The 17,904-nt window shown below is 47.5% G+C and overlaps 1 protein-coding gene across 1 annotated transcript in view; it reads right to left on the reverse strand.

The window, feature by feature from the left end:
- The window catches only part of ADGRA1 (adhesion G protein-coupled receptor A1), a 453,444-nt gene that overhangs the window by 407,504 nt on the left and 28,036 nt on the right, over nucleotides 1–17,904 (reverse strand). The window contains exon 2 of the mRNA XM_072131164.1: nucleotides 7,624–7,695. Within this exon, the coding sequence (XP_071987265.1) occupies nucleotides 7,624–7,695 (72 nt within the window). The remainder of the gene's footprint in view (nucleotides 1–7,623; nucleotides 7,696–17,904) is intronic.

A 17,904-nucleotide genomic window follows, 5' to 3' on the forward strand; every position in this document is an offset into this window, starting at 1 on the left:
ACAGGGGGCATGCTCTACACCTAGAGGAGAGAAGGTTCTACCATCAACATAGACAGGAGGCATCCTCTGCACCTAGAGGAGAGGCAGTTCTATCATCACCATAGACAGGGAGCATTCTCTACACCTAGAGGAGAGGAGGTTCTACCATCACCATAGGCAGGGGGCATCCTCTACACCTAGAGGAGAGGTGGTTCTACCATCACCATAGACAGGGAGCATCCTCTACACCTAGAGGAGAGGTGGTTCTACCATCACCATAGACAGGGGGAATCCACTACACCTAGAGGAGAGGAGGTTCTACCATCACCATAGACAAGGGAAATCCTCTACACCTAGAGGAGAGGCGGTTCTAACATCACCATAGACAGGGGCCATCCTCTACACCTAGAGGAGAGGAGGTTCTACCATCACCATAGACAGGGGACATCCTCTATATCTAGAGGAGAGGAGATTCTACCATCACCATAGACAGGGGGCATCCTCTACACCTAGAGAAGAGGAAGTTCTAACATCACCATAGACAGGGGACATCCTCTGCACGTAGAGGAGAGGAGGTTCTACCATCACCATAGAGAGGGGGCATCCTCTACACCTAGAGGAGGTTCTATCATCACCATAGACAGGGGGCATCCTCTACACCTAGAGGAGAGGCAGTTCTATCATCACCATAGACAGGGGGCATCCTCTGCACCTAGAGGAGAGGCAGTTCTCCCATCACCATAGACAGGGGCATCCTCTACACCTAGAGGAGAAGAGGTTCTACCATCACCATAGACAGGGGGCATCCTCTACGCCTATAGGAGAGGAGGCTCTACCATCACCATAGACAGGGGGCATCCTCTACACCTAGAGGAGAGCAAGATCTACCATCACCATAGACAGGGGACATCCTCTACACCTGGAGAAGAGGAGGTTCTACCATCACCATAGACAGGGGGCATCCTCTACACCTAGAGGAGAGGCGGTTCTACTATCACCATAGACAGGGGACATCCTCTACACCTAGAGGAGAGGTGTTTCTACCATCACCATAGACAGCGGGATCCTCTACACCTAGCGGAAAGGAGGTTCTATCAACACCATATACAGGGGGCATCCTCTACACCTAGAGGGAAGGAGGTTCTACCATCACCATAGATAGGGGGCATCCTCTACACCTGGAGGAGAGGCGGTTCTCCCATCACCATAGACAGGGGGCATCCTCTACACCTAGAGGAGAGGCGTTTCTACCATCACCATAGACAGAGGGATCCTCTACAGCTAGAGGAGAGGAGGATCTACCATCACCATAGACAGGGGGCATCCTCTACACCTAGAGGAGAGGCAGTTCTACCATCACCATAGACGGGGGGCATTATCTACACCTAGAGGAGAGGCGGTTCTCCCATCACCATAGACAGGGGGCATCCTCTTCACCTAGAGGAGAGGCAGTTCTACCATCACCATAGACAGAGGGATCCTCTACACCTAGAGGAGAGGAAAATCTACCATCACCATAGACAGGGGACATCCTCTACACCTGGAGAAGAGGAGGTTCTACCATCACCATAGACAGGGGGCATCCTCTACACCTAGAGGAGAGGCGGTTCTACCATCACCATAGACAGGGGACATCCTCTACACCTAGAGGAGAGGTGTTTCTACCATCACCATAGACAGAGGGATCCTCTACACCTAGAGGAAAGGCGGTTCTACCATCACCATAGACAGGGGACATCCTCTACACCTAGAGGAGAGGTGTTTCTACCATCACCATAGACAGAGGGATCCTCTACACCTAGAGGAAAGGAGGTTCTATCATCACCATATACAGGGGGCATCCTCTACACTTAGAGGGGAGGAGGTTCTACCATCACCATAGATAGGGGACATCCTCTACACCTGGAGGAGAGGCGGTTCTCCCATCACCATAGACAGGGGGCATCCTCTACACCTAGAGGAGAGGCGGTTCTACCATCACCATAGACAGAGGGATCCTCTACACCTAGAGGAGAGGAGGTTCTACCATCACCATAGACAGGGGGCATCCTCTACACCTAGAGGAGAGGCAGTTCTACCATCACCATAGACGGGGGACATTATCTACACCTAGAGGAGAGGCGGTTCTCCCATCACCATAGACAGCGGGCATCCTCTTCACCTAGAGGAGAGGTGGTTCTACCATCACCATAGACAGAGGGATCCTCTACACCTAGAGGAGAGGCAGTTCTACCATCACCATAGAAGGGGGGCATTATCTACACCTACAGGAGAGGTGGTTCTATCATCACCATAGACAGGGGACATCCTCTACACCTAGAGGAGAGGTGGTTCTCTCATCACCATAGACAGGGAGCATGCTCTACACCTAAAAGAGAGGCGGTTCTATTATCACCATAGACAGGGGGCATCCTCTACACCTAGAGGAGAGGCGGTTCTACTATCACCATAGACAGGGGACATCCTCTACACCTAGAGGAGAGGTGTTTCTACCATCACCATAGACAGAGGGATCCTCTACACCTAGAGGAAAGGAGGTTCTATCATCACCATATACAGGGGGCATCCTCTACACCTAGAGGGAAGGAGGTTCCACCATCACCATAGATAGGGGGCATCCTCTACACCTGGAGGAGAGGCGGTTCTCCCATCACCATAGACAGGGGGCATCCTCTACACCTAGAGGAGAGGCGGTTCTACCATCACCATAGACAGAGGGATCCTCTACAGCTAGAGGAGAGGAGGATCTACCATCACCATAGACAGGGGGCATCCTCTACACCTAGAGGAGAGGCAGTTCTACCATCACCATAGACAGGGGGGAATTATCTACACCTGGAGGAGAGGCGGTTCTCCCATCACCATAGACAGGGGGCATCCTCTTCACCTAGAGGAGAGGCAGTTCTACCATCACCATAGACAGAGGGATCCTCTACACCTAGAGGAGAGGAAGATCTACCATCACCATAGACAGGGGACATCCTCTACACCTGGAGAAGAGGAGGTTCTACCATCACCATAGACAGGGGGCATCCTCTACACCTAGAGGAGAGGCGGTTCTACCATCACCATAGACAGGGGACATCCTCTACACCTAGAGGAGAGGTGTTTCTACCATCACCATAGACAGAGGGATCCTCTACACCTAGAGGAAAGGCGGTTCTACCATCACCATAGACAGGGGACATCCTCTACACCTAGAGGAGAGGTGTTTCTACCATCACCATAGACAGAGGGATCCTCTACACCTAGAGGAAAGGAGGTTCTATCATCACCATATACAGGGGGCATCCTCTACACCTAGAGGGGAGGAGGTTCTACCATCACCATAGATAGGGGGCATCCTCTACACCTGGAGGAGAGGCGGTTCTCCCATCACCATAGACAGGGGGCATCCTCTACACCTAGAGGAGAGGCGGTTCTACCATCACCATAGACAGAGGAATCCTCTACACCTAGAGGAGAGGAGGTTCTACCATCACCATAGACAGGGGGCATCCTCTACACCTAGAGGAGAGGCAGTTCTACCATCACCATAGACGGGGGGCATTATCTACACCTAGAGGAGAGGCGGTTCTCCCATCACCATAGACAGCGGGCATCCTCTTCACCTAGAGGAGAGGCGGTTCTACCATCACCATAGACAGAGGGATCCTCTACACCTAGAAGAGAGGCAGTTCTACCATCACCATAGAAGGGGGGCATTATCTACACCTACAGGAGAGGTGGTTCTCTCATCACCATAGACAGGGAGCATGCTCTACACCTAAAAGAGAGGCGGTTCTATTATCACCATAGACAGGGGCATCCTCTACACCTAGAGAAGGGGAGGTTCTACCATCACCATAGACAGGGGACATCCTCTACATCTAGAGGGGAGGAGATTCTACCATCACAATAGACAGGGGGCATCCTCTACACCTAGAGAAGAGGAGGTTCTAACATCACCATAGACAGGGGGCATCCTCTACACCTAGAGGAGAGGGGGTTCTACCATCACCATAGACAGGGGGCATCCTCTACACCTAGAGGAGAGGAGGTTCTACCCTCACCATAGACAGGGGACATCCTCTACACCTAAAGCAGAGGAGGTTCTACCATCACCATAGACAGGGGGCATCCTCTACACCTAGAGGAGAGGCGGTTCTACCATCACCATAGACAGAGGACATCCTCTACACCGAGAGAAGAGGAGGTTCTACCATGGCCACAGACAGGGGGCATCCTCTACACCTAGAGGAGAGGCAGTACTACCATCACCATAGACAGGGGGCATAACCTACACCTAGAGGAGAGGAGGTTCTACCATCACCATAGACAGGAGGCATCCTCTGCACCTAGAGGAGAGGCAGTTTTATCATCACCATAGACAGGGAGCATTCTCTACTCCTAGAGGAGAGGAGGTTCTACCATCACCATAGACAGGGGGCATCCTCTACACCTAGAGGAGAGGCAGTTCTACCATCACCATAGACGGGGGGCATTATCTACACCTAGAGGAGGGGCGGTTCTCCCATCACCATAGACAGCGGGCATCCTCTTCACCTAGAGGAGAGGCGGTTCTACCATCACCATAGACAGAGGGATCCTCTACACCTAGAAGAGAGGCAGTTCTACCATCACCATAGAAGGGGGGCATTATCTACACCTACAGGAGAGGTGGTTCTCTCATCACCATAGACAGGGAGCATGCTCTACACCTAAAAGAGAGGCGGTTCTATTATCACCATAGACAGGGGCATCCTCTACACCTAGAGAAGGGGAGGTTCTACCATCACCATAGACAGGGGACATCCTCTACATCTAGAGGGGAGGAGATTCTACCATCACAATAGACAGGGGGCATCCTCTACACCAAGAGAAGAGGAGGTTCTAACATCACCATAGACAGGGGGCATCCTCTACACCTAGAGGAGAGGGGGTTCTACCATCACCATAGACAGGGGGCATCCTCTACACCTAGAGGAGAGGAGGTTCTACCCTCACCATAGACAGGGGACATCCTCTACACCTAAAGCAGAGGAGGTTCTACCATCACCATAGACAGGGGGCATCCTCTACACCTAGAGGAGAGGCGGTTCTACCATCACCATAGACAGAGGACATCCTCTACACCGAGAGAAGAGGAGGTTCTACCATGGCCACAGACAGGGGGCATCCTCTACACCTAGAGGAGAGGCAGTACTACCATCACCATAGACAGGGGGCATACCCTACACCTAGAGGAGAGGAGGTTCTACCATCACCATAGACAGGAGGCATCCTCTGCACCTAGAGGAGAGGCAGTTCTATCATCACCATAGACAGGGGGCATCCTCTACAACTAGAGGAGAGGAGGTTCTACCATCACCATAGACAGGGAGCATCCTCTACACCTAGAGGAGAGGCGGTTCTACCTTTACCATAGACAGGGGACATCCTCTACACCTAGAGGAGAGGTGGTTCTACCATCACCATAGACAAGGGACATCCTCTTCTCCTAGAGGAGAGGCGGTTCTACCATCACCATAGACAGGGGGCATCCTCTACACCTAGAGGAGAATAGGTTCTATCATCCCCATAGACAGGGGACATCAACTACACCTAGGGGAGAGGCATTTCTACCATCACCATAGACGAGGGCATCCTCTACTCCTAGAGAAGAGGAGGTTCTACCATGGCCATAGACAGGGGGCATCCTCTACACCTAGAGGAGAGGCAGTACTAACATCACCATAGACAGGGGACATCCTCTGCACGTAGAGGAGAGGAGGATCTACCATCACCATAGACAGGGGGCATCCTCTACACCTAGAGGAGGTTCTATCATCACCATAGACAGGGGGCATCCTCTACACCTAGAGGAGAGGCAGTTCTATCATCACCATAGACAGGGGGCATCCTCTACAACTAGAGGAGAGGAGGTTCTACCATCACTATAGACAGGGAGCATCCTCTACACCTAGAGGAGAGGCGGTTCTACCATTACCATAGACAGGGGACATCCTCTACACCTAGAGGAGAGGTGGTTCTACCATCACCATAGACAAGGGACATCCTCTTCTCCTAGAGGAGAGGCGGTTCTACCATCACCATAGACAGGGGGCATCCTCTACACCTAGAGGAGAGTAGGTTCTATCATCCCCATAGACAGGGGACATCCACTACACCTAGGGGAGAGGCATTTCTACCATCACCATAGACGAGGGCATCCTCTACTCCTAGAGAAGAGGAGGTTCTACCATGGCCATAGACAGGGGGCATCCTCTACACCTAGAGGAGAGGCAGTACTACCATCACCATAGACAGGGGACATCCTCTAAACCTAGAGGAGAGGCGGTTCTCCCATCACCATAGACAGGGGACATCCTCTAAACCTAGAGGAGAGGCGGTTCTCCCATCACCATAGACAGGGGGCATCTTCTAGACCTAGAGGAGAGGCGGTTCTACCATCAACATAAACATAGGGATCCCCTACACCTAGAGGAGAGGCTGTTCTCCCATCACCATAGACAGGGGGCATCCTCTACACCTAGAGGAGAGGCGGTTCTACCATCACCATAGACAGAGGGATCCTCTACACCTAGAGGAGAGGCGGTTCTACCATCACCATAGACAGGGGGCATTCTCTACACCTAAATGAGAGGCGGTTCTATTATCACCATAGACAGGAGGCATCCTCTACACCTAGAGGAGAGGAGGTTCTACCATCACCATAGACAGAGGGATCCTCTACACCTAAAGAAGAGGAGGTTCTACTATTACAATAGACAGGGGACATCCTCTACACCTAGAGGAGAGGAGGTTCTACCATCACCATAGACAGAGGGCATCCTCTACACCTAGAGGAGAGGCAGCACTACCATCACCATAGACGGGGGGCATTATCTACACCTAGAGGAGAGGAGGTTCTACCATCACCATAGACAGGGGGCATGCTCTACACCTAGAGGAGAGAAGGTTCTACCATCACCATAGACAGGGGGCATCCTCTACACCTAGAGGAGAGGTGGTTCTACCATCACCATAGACAGGGGGCATCCTCTACACCTAGAGGAGAGGCGGTTCTCCCATCACCATAGACAGGGGGCATCCTCTACACCTAGAGGAGAGGTGGTTCTATCATCACCATAGACAGGGGACATCCTCTACACCTAGAGGAGAGGAGGTTCTACCATCACCATAGACAGGGGGCATCCTCTATACCTAGAGGAGAGGTGATTCTACCATCACCATATACAGGGGCAATCTCTACACATAGAGGAAAGGATGGTTCTACCATCACAATATACAGGTCTTGTGTAGAGCCATATAGACTCCCAGAAGAAATTCTGGATATGAGAATAGATAAGGACTTTTCACAGGCCAACATATGTAGAAACACAATGACAGGTTGATGTTTGATTCTTTTATTCCTTTCACCACATGAAGTTGGCCTTTTGAGAAAATTGCCTTTTTCAACTTTTATTTGTTTATTTATAGACATGTATTTCCTTTTCATGAACTTTCGGGTTCATCTTGTCTTTTTGATGTGTAAGTCAGGCGGTGTACAGACACTGACAAGTGAAATGCATTTGAGGCTCTGATCCGAGTCACCCAGGTACCCACTTCAATTGTAGCAACTTTTCAGCTCTTAAAAACGTTCGGAATGAAATTCGTACTCACAATTTCTCCAGGGAGTTTAATCCAAGAAAAGATCGGTACTTTATAAGAGAGATCTTGTTATTGCTGAGAATTCTGTAAAGAAGAAAGCACAAAGAGGAGAAGTAAATACATTTCTTATTCTTCCTGCATAGGTTGTTGTGTCTTATGCTCATTACCTGTCGAGAAGCCAATCACTAAACTCATTTCAAAAAGTGGAATCCAAAAATAACCTGTAATTCTGTAAGAACTGTACTGCACTGCTTAGATACTGAAGATCATGGAAGAAGAGGTCATCTATATTTCATGGGGGTCCCAGGGGGTCAGTAGAATAAATGGAGCTAAGTATTACTGAATGTATGGACAAACTGCTGTTCAACAAAAACTTTGAAAGGTTCATCTATGATCTGATGGTTGATGACAGGTCTGAGTGTTTGGAAAAAACAAGCAACTTCAGTAGATGTTAAGGATGCAGCCAGTTTGTACGTTAGGGCTGAGCCAGTGTCACTTCGGGTCGTAATAACTTTTCAACTTTTACTAATCTAAATGATTTTGAGATTGTTTTCTCGTGACACATTTGGGCAGATTTATCTAGCTGTCAGAATATTCTTAATTGCACATGGCAACCAATGACAGCTCAGCTTTCTTTTTACCAGTGCTCATGAATATTTTAAAGAGGAGGTGTGATTGGTTGCCATGGTACACTAAGAATATTCTGACTTTCAGACAGCTTGATAAATCTGCCCCATTATTGTAGTTTATAATAGTAGTATGATTTTGCTGATAGGTTGGATTTTTGGGGGGCAAAAATTCAAAAATTAGGAAAAATGAAAAAAAAAAAAATTTTTCAAAGTTTCAAATGTTCTATTTTTTTTGCCATTTCTCTTCTTTCTGTTTCCATATTTTTTTTTACATTTGCTTATTTTTTTATGAGCGCACTACTTTTTACAGAGCGCACTACTAAAACCTCTGCATATGGCGTGCACTACTACATCCTCCGCACACTACGTGCACTACTACATCCTCCGCACACTACGTGCACTACAACATCCTCCGCACTATGCGTGCAACACTACATCCTCTGCACTATGCGTGCAACACTACATCCTCTGCACTATGCGTGCAACACTACATCCTCCGCACTATGCGTGCAACACTACATCCTCCGCACTATGCGTGCAACACTACATCCTCCGCATACGGCATGCACTACTACCTTCTCCACACTACTCCTACTACTACAATCACAAGGCTCTTATAAGTGCGGTTGGGGGGGGACTGGACAATGTGGGGCCTAACACAAGGAAAAACGGACAGTGCTAGGGATAACGCAATGAAAAACAGATGATGGGGAGGGGATTAGTGCTTTTGGGCACAGTGGGGCAGATTTACTTACCCGGTCCTTTCGCGATCCAGCTGCGCGTTCTCTTTGCTGGCTTCAAGGTAGTTCCTCCGCCGTCCACCAGGTGGCGCTGCTGCGCTGAAAAGCATCTGAACGCGCTGGAGTTCACCGGCTCGGGCTGAGTGAAGGTAAGCGCGTCCCAAGCGATACATTTCTTTTTTTAAATGCGGCGGTTTTTCCGAATCCGTCGGGTTTCCGCTCGGCCACGCCCCCCGATTTGCGTCGCGTGCATGCCGGCGCCGATGCGCCACAATCCGATCGCGTGCGCCAAAATCCCGGGGCAATACAGGGGAAATCGGCGCAAATCGGAAATATTCGGGTAACACGTCGGGAAAACGTGAATCGGGCCCTTAGTAATTGACCCCCAGTATCTACAAGACAGATCACAAGTATTCTGCTCTCCAACACCACCAAATGCTGAATGGTGGCATTGGAAAGTGGGGGGATATTTAGATTTGTCATGACTTACAGTATTTACTGGCCAGTGGCGGCGATCGACATTGCAGGACAAATCAAATTGTTCCTGTGATGTCATGGGGGGTGTCACTTATCGATCCCAGGCATCGGGCCGTCTCGTCAGGAAGCACCTGCGAGCGATATATCGGACTCTGAGCACTAAGTCACTCCGCTAAGTGTCCGATATATATCGGACACAGAATGGCAACTGGTTAATTGGGTGGTCCTACTAAATTGCATGGTAGCACTTTTTCCATACCACTGCCTGAGATTACAGCCTGAGGGAGAAGGGAAGTGCCAATGGAGCAGGGAGAACAGTAGCGGATTGCAATATATGCGTTTTTGGTGTTTGCCCGGGCTCAAGCCTTTTAAGGGGCACATGGCCACCCAAACCACCCCTAAAATGTTATACTGAGAAGGACCTTCAGCCATGAGATCCTTATACATGTACACAAGAGCTATTTCAGGACCTTTGAAGGTTCTCCAAAGCTTCCAAAACTGCATATTGAAAACAGTCAGAAGGGACACATCCTCCATTTCCTCCATAAGTTAGTCTGTCCAGTTCATTGTCCAAGACACTTGAGCAGGTGGCAGGTGTGTTCACTGTGTTCACTGTTTTTATTCTATTCTTCACTGTTCTCTGTGTTTTTTTAATGAAATGCTCGATCTCGAGCAGGGGAATTATTCATGTCACCTAGCAACCCATCCGTTTAAAACGCATTGCACTCGCATTGCACTTGCAATGCTTGCGAGTGCAATGCATTTTTGATGCGTCTCCATAGACTTGATTGGGGCGGGAAAAACGCGCGTGAAACGCAAAAGTAGAGCATGCTGCGATTTTGACGCGCGTCAAAACAAACGCAAGCACGCGTGTGAAAAACAACGCAAATGAGGAAAGGCCCATTGGAAACAATGGGACAGAGTGCTATGCAAGTTCTGCGCGTCAAAAGCACGCGCAGAACTCGAGCGTGAAAAACGCTAGTGTGGAAGGGGCCTAAGGCATCACTATGATGCTTGGAGTCCTTTCCTCTACTTGGAGTCTGCCTGGGAAACAGCCAGCAGTGATTCACAGCCTGACTACAGTCGTTTGAAACAGTGCTATTATACAGATTAATCGCTCTTGCAACTGATTTTGGTCCTTTCAATTATCAAGTTTAGTTGGTATAGTAGACCTCCCGAAGAAGTCTTTTCTGAAAATTTTAAAGAACACTATCTGGAAATTGCACCTCCAGTGGTCATGACATGCCATGATATAGGTTTCATGATATAGAATTTTGAGTTGTAACTAAATTACCAGCTTTAGGTTGTAAAACTTATCCATGTAAAAAACAAGGGGTGGGTCCATTAGTTCCTGCTACCGTCTCCACTGAGGACACTGATAGGTCACACTGATCACATGTGCTTCCTGTTCATGCACTTCCTGTTCACGTGTCTTTTTGCACAGTGAGACCATTGGCCTCATCATGGGAACAAGGAGCTGAAGCAGGGTAAGTATATTTTAATTTTTTTTTTAAATATTCACACTGCCCCAGTCCTTCTCAGAAGTTTTTAAATGAAAAAAAAAAAACAGGGTCAGCTCTAGGTTTCAGGAGGCCCCTGGGCGACAGAGCCTCAGTGGGCCCCTTTACAGTGAGGTCAGTAAAATTTCAGTAACTAAAACAGTCTCATGTTCCCTAGTTAATCTAACCCAAACAACCCCCTCACACCCTATGGATTCATCAGATACAGCCCCCCTTACCCCCATGGATTCCTGAAATACAGCCTTATGTGGGCCCCACCAGCAGCTCTGGGCCCCGGCACATGCCCTGAACAAAACCATCTAATATTGAATGGAAACATCTATATGGACACAAACAATGTTTAAATGTCAGTAAAATATCTAATTAAAGAAACACATTGGGTGGTTTCTTCCTCTGGCAAAACTAACCGAAAAATCATATTAAAATCTGTCCATTTCTTGTGTTTCCATCTCCCCAGCTGAGCACAAACATGAATTTTATAATTGCACAATAATAAAACGATCTGTGCGCCTTTGTCTCGCCTCTGTGTGATATTCAGGAGCGGAAATACAGCTATAAAATATTGACAAATATGATATAGAAGACTTGTCCATAGAGCACATGGATTTCGCCATTATCCATCATGACTATAGCGACTCTAAATCACGGACACTTCAATGTCTTGTATGGAGAGAGTCAATATTTGTGTCAAGCATAAAGCGGAATATTCATCCTGAATGTTCCCCAATTAATTATTGATGCGGCTTCGGTCCATGTGTCTTTTATGTTTGCAGATTTTGTGCTCGCTGTTTTACATAAATACCCAAAAGGAATCTAAATGGAACTTGCTTTGCACATGTTGGGAATGTAAGATTTTAGCATGGAGAGGATTTTGGCTTTCTGAGTTCGCCCTCAACTTAAAAATTCAATAATTCAAACGTAACCTCTTTATGCAGAATTTGTTATCATTTACAGTTTTAACACAAAGAATGTAATTCTGGTCCATAGTTTTTCTGAAACAAAAAAAAAATATGTTTTGAATGCAAGATACAAATAGTAATACTTATAGGGAACCTGTCATCAGGGTTTTACCTTTTCCAATAGCTTTTTTTTAATACTGCATGAAATATATGTTACACCACTTAAAAATTCCCTGTTTGTCACACACAAGCACAGAACACACATGATACATGCTTTCTCTCACACACAGATCTGCTACATATATACGCTACACAAAGCTCTGCCGCATCCATTCATTTGCACACAGCTCCGCTACATCTATTCACTTACAAACAGAGCTGCTACATTTATAGACTCAAAGACAGCTATGCTGCATCCATTCATTTACACTGCTCTGCTACATTCATTCACTCAAAACAGATCTGATAAATCCATTAATTTGCACACAGCTCTACTACATCCATCACTTACACACAGATCTGCTACATTTAAAGACTCACAGACATCTCTACTACATCCATTCATTTACACTGCTCTGCTACATTCATTCACTCAAAACAGATCTGCTAAATCCATTCATTTACACTGCTCTGCTGCATTTATTCACTCAAAACAGATCTGCTTAATCCATTAATTTGCACACAGATCTGCTACATCCATTCATTTACGCACAGCTCTGATACATCCATTCACTCACACACAGATCTTCTACATCAAAAGACTCACAGATAGCTCTGCTTCATCCATTAATTTACACACAGCTCTGGTCTACCCAATCAATCACACACAGTGGAGCTCATTTACTAAGGGCTCCACGGCCGCACTTTCGTCGGGTTTCCCGAATTTTTCCATTTTGCGCCAATTTCCTCTGGGATTTTGGCGCACGCGATAAGATTTTGGCGCAATTTCCGCCAGCTTTCACGTGACGGGGGCATGGCCTTCGGACAACCCAACGGATTCGGAAAAACCACGGAATTCAAAAAATGAAATGCACCGAGAAGAAGCAGGTGAACTCTGGCGGACCTCGGCGCAGCAGCGACACCTACTGGATATCGGCCGCACAACCGTAGTGAATCCCAAATCCACGTTGGACAACGTGCCACGGGATAGCGACAGGACTGGGTAAGTAAATGAGCCCCAGTATTTCTACAACCATTCAACCACAAACATCTTGATACATTAACTCACTCAGGTCTGCTACATACATTCACACACTCACGCTCTAGACGCCTACATCCATCCGCATACACACACAGCTCTTCTTAAGGCCTCTTTTACCTGGGCACGCATACAAACACGAATCATGGCCATCATAGAGCATCTTTTTCCTGTGCACGGTACAATAAAGTCGCACAAGTGTGTGCTCATCGTACCGTGGCTGGGCGCCATAGCCATCTATGGGGGCGTATATATGAGTGATTTTTTTTTTGGACCATACTCATCCATGTGACGTGCCCTACATGACTATGATGAAAATACCCCTTTAAATTAAAAGGTATCCTATATCCAAAAAAATGTGGATAAAAAGAGATTTTTACGTGACTTTTGATTTATGTCTCTTTTATAAAAAATATTTCCAAGATCCTTTATTTTTGTTTCCTTGCTCTCCACCGCTAGATCTATTCTCTCCCACAGCAGGGGGGCCGTCCAACCGAGGGTCAAATCTCCCGGGGTCTTGTCTTTCTATAAATATAAGTGAAGAGCACTTCCAATATTTCTGTTTTTGTGTCATTCACTTACAATTTTCTTCTTTTCTCCCTTTCTACTTAATTGGGTCAATTATTTCCAAATGAATAAAAAATGTTGTTCTTAATTAGAGGGGACGTCTGGAAACTATAAGAGACCGTTTAGGCCTTTTCAGAAATAGGCTGCAATTATCCACAAAGCTTTCTCATTTTTCTAAATTCAAGTGAAATATTTAATGATTCGTCATAAATTACGGGAGCGGTTATTACAAGATAGTATGCATGATTTATAAGCTGGCACTTTGGATTCAATGGAGGGAAAATACATGGAATAGGTGAGATTCTTCTACGGATAAATATTGTGATATATGATGATAGCGCTTATTACAGCCTGCAATCTGGCAGTACCCATCACATCTGTCCTCTCATGAATCCAGCCTCCAGTCACATGATGGAGACCATGGTTCGAAGCATCATTGTAAAGCAGTGTAAAGGCGCTTCTTCCTGGTCCCTCAGGTCAGATGAACTATTCTAACTCCAGGAAGGAGAAAGATAGTAAGGAATATCACTCAGCCGTGGTTTACATAGTAGCGAATAGGAACAAATAGACTGCAGTTACAACTTCACAGGAGCCAGCTGTTTCTGACTTCATGTCCTATTGATTGGTGTGGGGGACTAGTAATCCATCAATAATCACCAAAGCAAGGGTGCACTAGTGCACTAGCCATGAGGTGAGTGAGTTGAGCGCCTTGCCTCAGGCAGCACCACCTGCAGCAAGATGGGAGGCAGCATCAGGGGTGCAGTTATCTGCTACAAAAAAAAGGACCTGACGCTTAACATCTCATGTCAGCAGATGAGAACCCACTTACTCAAAAAATAAATGGAATGGTTCGTGGTAGGTACCGGATACAAAAAACTGAAAAGCAAAGTCTGGTAGGAAAGCTAGGCTCCAGCGTCACTGGCAGGATGGTACAATTACGGGTTCCAGCTTCACTGGCAGGATTGCGGGTTCCAGGACTGCTGCCAACAAGGCAGGATGCTGGGTTCCAGGACTATTGGCAAGATGGCAGGATGCCAGGTTCCAGGGCCGCTGACAGGATGGCAGGATGCTGGGCTGCAGGATCACTGGCAGGATGGTAGGATCCCAGGTTTCAGGATCGCTGGCAGGATTCCAGGACCACTGGCAGCATCCCGGGTTCCAGGACCGCTGTCAGGATAACAGGATGCTGGGTTCCAGGACCATTGGCAGGATGGCAGGATGCTGGTTTACAGGGACGCTGATAGGATGGCAGGATGCTGGGCTGCAGGATCACTGGCAGGATGGTAGGATCCCAGGTTTCAGGACCGCTGGCAGGATACCAGGACCATTGGCAGGACGACAGGATGCCGGGTTCCAAAACCGCTGGCAGCATCCCAGGTTCTAGGACCGCTGGCAGGATGGCAGGATGACGGGTTCCAGGACCGCTGACAGGAAAGCAGAATCCTGGGTTTCAGGACCGCTGGCAGGAAAGCAGGATCCTGGGTTTCAGGACCACTCGCAGGAAAGCAGGATACAGGGTTCCAGCATCACTGGCATAATGGCAGGATCCCGGGTTCCAGGACTGCTGGCATGATGGCAGGGTAAGCAAAGTTCCAGCAAACCCAAACAGGCGTACATTACCAAAGTCTAGTCAGCCACAGGTAAAAGCCCAAAACAGGTATAATGATCCTCCATAAAACACCAGACTCCCAGCCTTTTATCAGCCCCAGATCCACACCCACCGTACCAGCCCTAATCACAATTACCAGCAACTCAGCTTTCCAGAGACAAAGGACAGCTGGATGTTCACAAGCCTGCCTCCAGAAGGTCATGAAAATGACCTGATATATTACCACTGGGTGGGGCAGGGCTGGGGGGATGGGGCGCCCCAGCAGAGAGTTTAGTTTCACCGCTGCACCAAAGGTAATTATTTAATGAGATCACAGCAATGCAGTCTGTCAGATTTCCATACGAGCTTGTACTTGTCTTAATTTGCCATTATGGTAATGAGTAATTGTCATGCTTTTATTTATATTTTTCCTTTCTACAAGCCTGTCATCTCCCTTGACATGTCTGTTTTACCAAACAATTGTATTCCTGATTATACAGCGTGACAATTTTGGAGGATTTTTTTTCCTTTAAACCAGTTCGGAGTCAAAGTGCTTTGCATCTTCAAGACTATTCGATATTTTTTTGTTCATGTTGTTTTAATGACTGTCATTTTTTATATTGTTTTGGGTTTTCGATGTGATTTTTGTGGTGTTTTGTTTCTGGAAGGAATGCAAGATTCTGATTAAAGTGTTTTAAGTTCAATTTTCATTTTAAAGCTAAAACTATTTTTTTTATATATATATGTTAGCTATTTTTTCTGGCTGTTATATGTTGTTATATAGTGGTGACACTGGGTTCAGTGATGACAGATACAACAATGCACTATAAATTTCCAGCCTCCCATCAGCCCTGCCCGGGTGATACGGAAGAACAACAAAGGCGATCCCTCCCTGCGCCAAAATGAAGACATGAAACAAGACAAAACAATAGGTACACGCAATAAGGGTGGAAAACAATCTGAGTCACAATTGAGATAGCATATAAGGTACAGAATCGCATATACAAAAAGATAGTCAAAGAACGAGAGTCAAATATTGGAAACCAGAAGTACAGAAGTTTAGCAGGTGAAACATGAGCAAGATAAATATCCACACACAGGATACTTATCAGACTAGCATACCTACTCCAGGTGAAAGGGGCAGAGCACTAAAAATCTGAGAATGTTAACCCATGCTGTACCAGGGAAAAGCTTAATCAGCAGCCCAGTCAATTGAGCCCTGTTCAGATTGCCAACTTAAGCTCCATGCAGCCCAACTCCACACGGCACCCCTAAAAATATTGCAGTCACTTACAGTATAATGGGGCATGTTCCTAATATATATTATCCTCACAACACGACTGAACATACTATCTCCCACATAAAACATCCTTTATATAGTCACCCGAATAAATTATAGTATCTACTCCCCCCTGTAGTATACAGCCTCCCCCAGTATACACAGCCTCCTCTGTGTACACATTTTCCCTCCAGTACACACAACCTCCACTATGTACACAGCCTCCCTCCAATATACACAACCTTCCTCCAGTATACACAGCCTCCTTCCAGTATACACAGCCACCCCTTTGTACACAGCCTCCCTCCAGTATACACAGCCTCCTCTGTGTACACAGCCTCCCTCCAGTATACACAGCCTCCCCTGTGTACACAGCCTCCCTCCAGCATACACAGCCTCCCTCCAGTATACACAGCCTCCCCTGTGTACACAGCCTCCCTCCAGCATACACAGCCTCCCTCCAGCATACACAGCCTTACTCCAGTATACGCAGCCTCCCCTGTATACACAGCCTCCCTCTAGTATACACAGCCTCCCCTGTATACACAGCCACCCCCTAGTATACACAGCCACCCCTGTGTACACAGCCTCCCTCCAGTATACACAGCCACCCCTGTGTACACAGCCTCCCTCCAGTATACACAGCCTCGTCTGTGTACACAGCCTCCCTCCAGTATACACAGCCTCCCCTGTGTACACAGCCTCCCTCCAGCATACACAGCCTCCCTCCAGTATACACAGCCTCCCCTGTGTGCACAGCCTCCCTCCAGCATACACAGCCTCCCTACAGTATACACAGCCTTACTCCAGTATACGCAGCCTCCCCTGTATACACAGCCTCCCTCTAGTATACACAGCCTCCCCTGTATACACAGCCTCCCCCCAGTATACACAGCCACCCCTGTGTACACAGCCTCCCTCCAGTATAGAACCCTCCCCTGTGTACACAGCCTCCCTCCAGTATACACAACCTTACTCCAGTATACACAGCCTCCCCTGTATACACAGCCTCCCTCTAATATACACAGCCTCCCCTGTATACACAGCCTCCCCCCAGTATACACAGGCTCCTTCCAGTATACACAGCCTCCCCTGTATACACAGCCTCCCTTCAGTATATATATAGCCATCCCTGTGTACACAACCTCGCTCCAGTATACACAGCCTCCCCTGTATACAAGTTCTTCATAAATTCGTGGCCCCCTGCACTGCTCTGAGTGCACCACTTTTTTTGGTTCACCTTTAACATAGGGTTAACATAAGGTTTGCGACACACTTCTGTTGGATCTTGCATGATAAATCTGGCACACGGTCCAAATGAACACTGGAACACCCCCTAAATTGTGTGGCACGATGCCTAGTGCAGCCGTGCTATAAAAGGGTCACATGATACACA

Source organism: Engystomops pustulosus, chromosome 11 (genome assembly GCF_040894005.1).
Source record: "Engystomops pustulosus chromosome 11, aEngPut4.maternal, whole genome shotgun sequence".
NCBI lineage: Eukaryota > Metazoa > Chordata > Amphibia > Anura > Leptodactylidae > Engystomops > Engystomops pustulosus.